Consider the following 8,421-nt stretch of genomic DNA (forward strand, 5'->3'; position numbering starts at 1 on the left):
AGCTGGGGCAGAAGAAGAAAATATGGGGTGTCAAATGGTCTTTTTATTGGGTAAACTGACTGGTGAGCACATGGATGCACCCACCTTGGGAATCTCAGGAGTAACTGGGAGATGCTCTCTAAGGAGGAGACTTAGATTTATGCCATTAAGCCAGTAAGGGCTTAAATAAGTATAAACTTGAGGAATAAAAAAAAAATGAGGGGCTTCCCTGGTGACGCAGTGGTTGAGAATCTGCCTGCTGACGCAGGGGACACGGGTTCGAGCCCTGGTCTGGGAAGATCCCACATGCTGCGGAGCAACTAGGCCCGTGCGCCACAGCTACTGAGCCTGCGCACGTCTGGAGCCCGTGATCCACAACAAGAGAGGCCACGACAATGAGAGGCCCATGCACCGCGATGAAGAGTGGCCCCCCTTCGCCGCAACTAGAGAAAGCCCTTGCACAGAAACAAAGACCCAACACAGCCAAAAAAAAAAAAAAAAAAAAGTAAAAATGAGTTGATTTAAAATTCATGGACTAGTAAATCCTGAAAGTACCACAGGCGTATATATACACATACCACACATACACAAACATTTAAAATTCACAGATTAACAAAGCCTATTTACTAGAGAGTATAGATATATAGGTAAAAGATACACAGGTGTGTTCACATAGCCTTTTTTTAAGAACCTGCACTTTCAATAGAGGACAGAGCTCTGGTACTGGATAATGGCAATACAAGTAGTCTAGTCTCTAGTTCAATTAAGATATAGATGCAAGGTTGTACATTTTCATGGTTAAATGAAGTAAAAAAATAATTAGTCACTATTGTTTGGTGAGCTCTGTAAAGTGTTTGAAGACTGTATTCCTCACTATAAAAACAAACAAACACCGGGAGAAACTAAGTTGGTCATTACCTGAATTTTGGAGGACTTAGCATGAATCCATTCCCACCAGAGACATGGCTAATCTAGAACCTCCCTCCCCACCCTGCCCCAAGACCATCCCGGGTGTTGCCCACTCCTCTGTGGTAGGTTTAAAAATATACTGTTTTTTAAGGATGAGAAGGTAAGGGGCTAGGTGAGTTATTGCTTATTTTAATCAATCTTACTGATTTTAGACATCTAAAACTGGCTAGTAGCAGGGAAAATACTTACACACTGGTTATATAGTAGTATCAATCTGGTAAGAATTGTTCTCCAAATCATCTTAAGCTATCCAGACCATGAAGGAATACAAAAAGAAAACCCCATAAACTCTGAAAATATAAGCAATAGAAGAAATCTATTCCCCAAATAAGTTTAACAAGCTATTATGAGTAAATGTTTCCTCAGTCTTTACAGTCTATACTATAGGGATTTTTGAGGCTATAATTTGAAGAAGATGTAATTTATTTCTTCCTTCTTCAAAGAATGAAGTACAGTTTATCATTACTGCTGAAATGACTACTTAAGGGTGATAGCTTAGTAAATAAAACAGCCTTTGGTAGCTTAATTAGTTCTCAACTCAGGTGGTTACAGGCAAGATTTCAAAAGGTAAAGTAAAACAAAAAAAGGATTTTCTAGTGATTAGCTAATTACATTTTATAAAACATATCATTGGACTAAGTATGTTGACTATAATTTTAATGACTTTCTGCAACAAGTTTTCACTCTAACTATATTAAAAACTTGGGAATACTTTTTGGAAAGACCAAGAGGTTATAGTTAATATGCCCCTCAAAATGGGAGAAAAGTTACTAGCTTTCATTTTAACTAGAAATTGTTTTCCTCTTACAGAAGCTTTTGAAATTGCCATCTTCTTCTTGTTTTAAATTGCTGAAATAGGGAATTTGAGAACCTTGAAATCATTCAAACAAGAAGGCAATGGTGAAAAATTTCTCCCAAGCTGAAGCTGTGGAACTCTGCTACAAGAACGTGAATGGGTCCTGTCTTAAGATTCCTTACTCAGCAGGTCCTCAGGCAATTCTGTGTGCAGTCCTCAGATTAGGGGCCCGGCTGGCTGTGTTTGGAAACTTACTGGTCATTACTGCTATTCTTCACTTCAAACAGCTGCACACATCTACAAAGTTTCTGATCGCATCCCTGGCCTGTGCGGACTTCTTGGTGGGAGTGACTGTGATGCCCTTTTAGCACAGTGAGGTCTCTGGAGAGCTGCTGGTACTTTGGGGAGAGTTACTGTAAATTTCATACATGTTTTGATAATTCCTTCTGTTTTGCTTCTTTATTTCACTTATGCTGTATGTCTATTGACCGATATTTTGCTGTTACTTGATCCTCTGACCTACCCAACCAAGTTTACTGACTTGGTTTCAGGAATATGCATTGTTCTCTCTTGGTTCTTTTCTGTCACATATAGTTTTTCTATCTTTCACACAGGGGTCCATGAGGAAGGGGTTGAGGACCTAGTAGTTGCTCTCACCCGTGTAGGAGGCTGTCTTTCTTCAATGAATCAAAATTGGGTTCTAATTTGTTTTCTTCTATTCTTTATACCCACTGTTGCCATGGTGTTTGTTTATATACAGTAAGGTATTTTTGGTGGCTAAATATCAGACCAGGAAGATAGAAAGTACAGCCAGCCAAGTTCAGTCCTCCTCAGAGAGTTATAAGGAAAGAGTGGCAAAGAGAGAGAGAAAAGCTGCTAAAACCTTGGGTATTGCTATGGCAGCTTTTCTGGTCTCTTGGCTTCCATACATTATTGATGCTATAATTGACGCTCATATGAATTTTATAACTCCTCCTTATGTTTATGAGATTTTAGTGTGGTGTGTTTATTATAATTCAGCTATGAACCCCTTGATATACGCTTTCCTTTATCCATGGTTCTGGAAGGCAATAAAACTTATTGCAAGTGGCAAAGTCTTAAGAAGTGATTCATCAACAATTAATTTACTCTCTGAGGAAACAGATGTATATCGGTAAGATTACTGCAGGGACTTTAATGTGGGGGCTTCCCTGGTGGCGCAGTGGTTGAGAGTCCGCCTGCCGATGCAGGGGACACGGGTTCATGCCCCGGTCCGGGAAGATCCCACATGCCGCGGAGCGGCTGGGCCCATGAGCCATGGACGCTGAGCCTGCGCGTCTGGAGCCTGTGCTCTAATGTGGATTAAGGTCAAGTGCAAAATTAAACACTTGGATCTAGAGAGGCAAGTGTAATCATTTGCCAACTAGGAGGATATTAACATTCAGCGGTTAGTTGTTCTAAAACATTTGTTTTCTTCATACATTTTGACATTTTTTAGCATTTAGAAATAAATGAATCGGATTTGCTGATTATTTTCCATTTCGTATTCTTTTATGCTTTTCTGATTCTCTACCTTTGCGTCTGAAATTTCTCATTGTTTCTTCAAATAATTTGAATTTTGTAGATCCTTCTATCCTTGTTACCAATGTTTATTTGTCCAAAATGTATATAGGGGAAAACAAACCCTTGCCTAACTTGAAGGTGGATTTTGGGGGGACAAAAATCTTCTTCCAAAGTATACTTGGTTTGAGAAGTAAATACAAGGTTATAAATTCCTGAAGCTTTTGTTAATCTACAAGGACTTTAGAAAAAGCTGCAATGGAAATTTCCCAGTGAATCAAACATTGAAAAACACTGAAGCTCTTGTGTTTTCCAAACCCTGGTGATGCCTCCTCTCCATTTTACAGACACTGTGTTCAAAGAACAGGTACAGTGATTATATGATTACACTGCATTTTACTTTTGGAGGACATAATTTATTATGGTCAAATGAGCATGTGGACAAAGAGATGGTTTCTGTACTGCTTTTCTTTAGCAATCTGAAGTAAAATAAGAATTTTATAAAAAGGCTAATTCAAATTAACATTTTTTTCACTTTTGAGTTCATTCTTTGTACTAGACACTGTATTTGGCATTGGAAATGTAAAACTGAATGACCCAAATATAACCAAGAATTATTTCAAATTAGCAAGTACCCAAACTGGTATTGTAGACTCTAGGAAGAGCTTCAGTTTTCTCATCTGATAATTTCTTAGTCACATGAATTTTAATTCATTTTAATTAAACATATACATTGAGTGTTTAAGATAGAGTAAAAATTTGAAAAAAACTAATAATAGAGTGATTTGCCTTTTCAAGTCTTCGAATCACCGCCTTAAATCTTTGTTTATGTAGCTAGCTGATTTTCACAGACTATTCTGTAGCAAACTTGTTTTTTTTTTTTTTGGCCACGCTGCATGGCTTGTGGGATCTTAGTTCTCTGACCAGGGATCAAACCCAGCCCATGGCAGTGAAAGTGCCAAGTCCTAACCACTGGACCGCCAGGGAATTCCCTGTAACAAACTTGTTTCATGAAATGAGAAGAAGAGATCACTAAGTAAATAGAGTTACATAAACATTATGTGTTATATGTTTTATTAATGAACCAGTTTGGAAATACTTTACACAAGATTAAGCTGTTTCACATTTGTGCATTGATACCTTTCAAATAGAGCTGACAGTATTTAGGAGAAGAAAAGGTAAAGGTAAAAGGGGATGAAAGGTATTTGCAGCAGAATACCTGTGTGGTTCAGACCATGATGTCATGGAACAGGTCTACTGGTCACCTTTCAAAAGAGCACAGTTAAGGTGTCCCACACTCACTCCCCAAGAAGTGTCCCTTTGACGGTGAGTCAGGATTGTTGTCTTCATAGAAATGTGTGTTCCTTCCATAATTGCAAGTGTAAACTGACACTGACACACATAAATAATAAGGAAAACCATTTGGGGGACTTAACATATATATACACTCTTCTGTTCACTTGCACTATGTAGAGTGTAATCTTTAGATGAACTGATTGCAGAAATAAATACTGTCCAGTGATGTTTTTGAGCTCTTATTCACATCCATAAGTGAAGAATACACTGCAAATGTACTCTTTATTTTTCTACTTTCCTAGACATTCTTCATAAATGAAGTCTTTTGATTAATAAAACACACTTGGTTATTTTTCCCCCAGACTATCTAGATGATTACTACAGCACCACTCCTTTCTTCTACATCTCATTTATTTATACAAATATATTAACTTCTTGGCTAGCTGAATACCAAATTGCTGCAGAGCCATGAATATATTTGGAACAAGACACACTGAAGATGAAAGTAGGCAATTACTACAAAGATATAATTAATCCACTCATGCCCAGGTTGTAGACTTCATAAATACTATGTCTCTCACATATATATACTATATTAAAAATGTGTTTATTTTTATTAATAAAATACACATTTATTTTAAAATATTACTGAATGCATAATTGCTCTTGTCCATCATGTATTTTTCTCAACTGGTTGCTACTAAAAGTACAGCTGCTACTTTAAAAACGTATTGTGTATTTTTAAAAAATACTGAAATGGAGTGTTCAGACATAGAAAATTACAGAACAGTTGCTGTCATTTGCCTCAGTGTTGGTTGGGATTAGAGCAAATTTATTAATTAGCGGCAAGGCTGTGAATAATTCTTCAATAACAAACTACAAAGACAGAATAGACCATCATTAACACCTAGGTCCTCTTGGAGAACTACCAGTGTCACTGGGCATTGCTGTTACAGCATTTCTTCATTTGTTACTGATGTCATAATTGATGCTTACCTGAATTTCACAGATTTCCCATGTGTTTACAACCTTTGAAGGTGCTATGTTTATTTTTCTTCAGCTATAATGCTCTTGACTTATGTTTTCACTCTTCTTTTTTGACACATGACAACCTGCTTAAATATCAGTCTTGAAGAATGATTCTTCAGTATTACATTTGCACTTGAAAAAAGCAGGAACAGGTGACTTCTTAAATTTGGAATTATTACATGTGATTATCCATTGCAAGGAAGAAACTCACAGGTGTAAATGACCAGGTATTTAAATTTCTTCAATTATTCAGATAATGTGATTTCTGGAGTGATGAAAAATCATAGAAGATTTGCTTAGAGTTACCTATCTGTGAGATTTAGACATAGTTACAGAAATAATTATGTAAACACAGAAAGAATAAATTTCTAAGTTTAAAAAATTCTTTTAATTACTCTTCATAACAAAATGGGAAATGGATGTAACATGAGGTAACTTTTAAAAGTAGTACTCAAGTATGCAGTTTTATTTTATATTTTTAATTTCCAGAATTGAAAACCATTTTTCTGAAGGCAGCAACACAGCAGGCATCAAACTGCAGAACCATGACTAGCAACCTTTCCCAACTGATACTGTGCAGCTCTGCTATGAGAATGTGAGTAGACCTTGTATTAAAACCCGCTACTTGTCTGGATCTCGGGTGATTCTGTACGCAGTGTTTGGCTTTGGGTCTTTATTAGCTGGATTCGGAAACTTCTTGGTGATGACTTCAGTTCTTTATTTCAAGCAGGTGCATCCTCCAACCAATTTCTTGATCAACTCTTTGGCCTGCGCTGACTTTCTGGCGGGCGTGACTGTGATGCGCTTCAGCACGGTCAGGTCCGTGGAGAGCTGCTGGTACTTTGGAGCCAGATTTTGTGCCTTTTACAGCTGCTGTGATGTGGCATTTTGTTACTCTTCCCTCTTCCACTTGAGCTTCATTTTCACTGAAAGGCACATTGCTGTTACTGACCCTCTGGTCTATCCCACCAAGTTCACGGTGTCTGTGTCGGGGATATACATCAGCATCTCCTGGATCCTGCCCTTTACTTACAGTGGTGTCGAGTTCTACACAGGTGCCTATGATGATGGGCTAGAAGAATTATCTAGTGCCCTCAACTGTATAGGAGGTTGTCAGACAGTTGTAAATCAAAACTGGGTGTTGATAGATTTTCTATTCTTCTTTATAACCACCCTTGTTGCAATGATTCTCTATGACAATATTTTTCTTGTGGCTAGACAACAGGCTAAAATGATTGAAAATACTGGTGGCAAGACAGAATCATCATCAGACAGTTATAAATCCAGAGTAGCCAAGAAAGCAGCTAAAACCCTGGGTATCACGGTCATAACATTTATGATTTCATGGTTACATATAGTACTGGATCATTAATTGATGCCTTTATGGGTTTCCCAACCCCTGCCTATATTTATGAGATTTGGTGTAGGTGGGCTTATTATAATTCAGCCATGAACCCCTTGCTTTATGCTTTATTTTACCCATGGTTTAAGAAAGCCATCAAAGTTTTTGTGAGTGGTCGGGTTTTCAAGAACAGTTCTGCAAGCATGAATTTGTTCTCTGAAAAAATATAAGCCATTGGATTGCGGAAGTTGAAGATATCTTTACATTTTCCAAATGAAATGAGTTTTTTAAAAAGCAAGTAAGATTGTTAATGAAGAGTAAACAAATTGCTTTTCAGATTTAATCGAGTAAGTCAATGATTTTCAGTCTTGTTACTTCTCTAAAAATATTTGAGTAATAAATGTTAAATACTTGTTAAACCGTTGCAGAGCTTAGCATACCCCACTCCCTACAGACACTCCCCGTCCTTTTCTTTTTTATTCCACTGACTCTTCCCTTTGTAACCTGAAAACCTCTTTGCTGTCTTTGATTTCCATTCCTCTCTTCCTTACAATTTGTTCTACTCACTTCCAAGTTGTCAAAAATTTCTGTGATTCGCTTCCACCGGGCTGTTGCTTTTTTTTTTTTTTGTAATGAAACTTATCAAACTGACCAATATTAAAGGAGAGTTCATCGACCATAAAAATTAATTTCTAAGTAAGGCTAAATTTCATATTGATGATTTGAAAATTTTGAAATTGACCTGGTGATATTTTTGTAATTTCCCAATAATTATGACATGAAATACAGTGCTTGAGAATGACCCACTAAATTGGGGAGGAGAAATGGTACCTCAATTTCAGGAACATCACCTTTGTACTTTACCTTCTTGGTGATGTGAACATCCTTGAGCATTTGATAGACATATATTTACTAACTAATGGTTGACACAATGGTAATATTTTCTAGTTTCCTCAAATCTGTGCACTTTCCTGCTCTGTCAGTTACTTCTCTCTTTCAGGCCTCCCGTACCTGTCTTACATTTTCTACCAAACTTAACCTTTTTTTTTCTCTTTCAAAAGTTTCTTTGTTCCATGTTCCCTGGTAATGTCATGTATTCCTTGTCTTTCTTTGGACTCGATTTACTTTCATTTTCTGCACGTTGTTTCTTGGCTTCTGGTATTTCTGGAAATCCTAAAGGTCTCTAGCCCTACACATCAGCCATTTCAGACTCAATGCGAGACTCATACTTTACATTTTGAGGGATATTTTGTAAATGTGGGAAAAGTCATGAGCAAATGGTACAATTCCTCCAATAGTAATTATCCTTTTATGTAATAGTCTTCTCAGTCCATGAGGTTTTTTGTTTTACCTTCCAGTCTTGATAGTGGGCAATTTTCTGTTATGTTTTTCCTGTAAACTCTTGTGAGTTTATACATTGTCTGTGATAAAAATGACACTGTTACTTAAGTTATTAGAAAAAAGTGGATAA

At 37.1% G+C, this 8,421-nt stretch overlaps 2 protein-coding genes across 2 annotated transcripts; both read left to right on the forward strand.

Moving 5' to 3' along the window:
* Nucleotides 1–1,845: 1,845 nt before the first annotated feature.
* On the forward strand, nucleotides 1,846–2,901 carry TAAR9 (trace amine associated receptor 9; the record flags this gene model as incomplete). Its single annotated transcript, XM_081250496.1, is given in 4 exon segments — nucleotides 1,846–2,103; nucleotides 2,105–2,251; nucleotides 2,253–2,489; nucleotides 2,491–2,901. Coding segments are annotated over 4 exon segments (1,053 nt in total).
* A 3,252-nt stretch (nucleotides 2,902–6,153) lies between these two features.
* Nucleotides 6,154–7,180, forward strand: LOC308626226 (trace amine-associated receptor 6-like; the record flags this gene model as incomplete). Its single annotated transcript, XM_081251081.1, is given in 3 exon segments — nucleotides 6,154–6,172; nucleotides 6,175–6,957; nucleotides 6,960–7,180. Coding segments are annotated over 3 exon segments (1,023 nt in total).
* Nucleotides 7,181–8,421: the final 1,241 nt, after the last annotated feature.

Source organism: Mesoplodon bidens (assembly GCF_964165515.1).
Source record: "Mesoplodon bidens genome assembly, chromosome: 12".
In the NCBI taxonomy this organism is placed as follows: Eukaryota; Metazoa; Chordata; class Mammalia; order Artiodactyla; family Ziphiidae; genus Mesoplodon; species Mesoplodon bidens.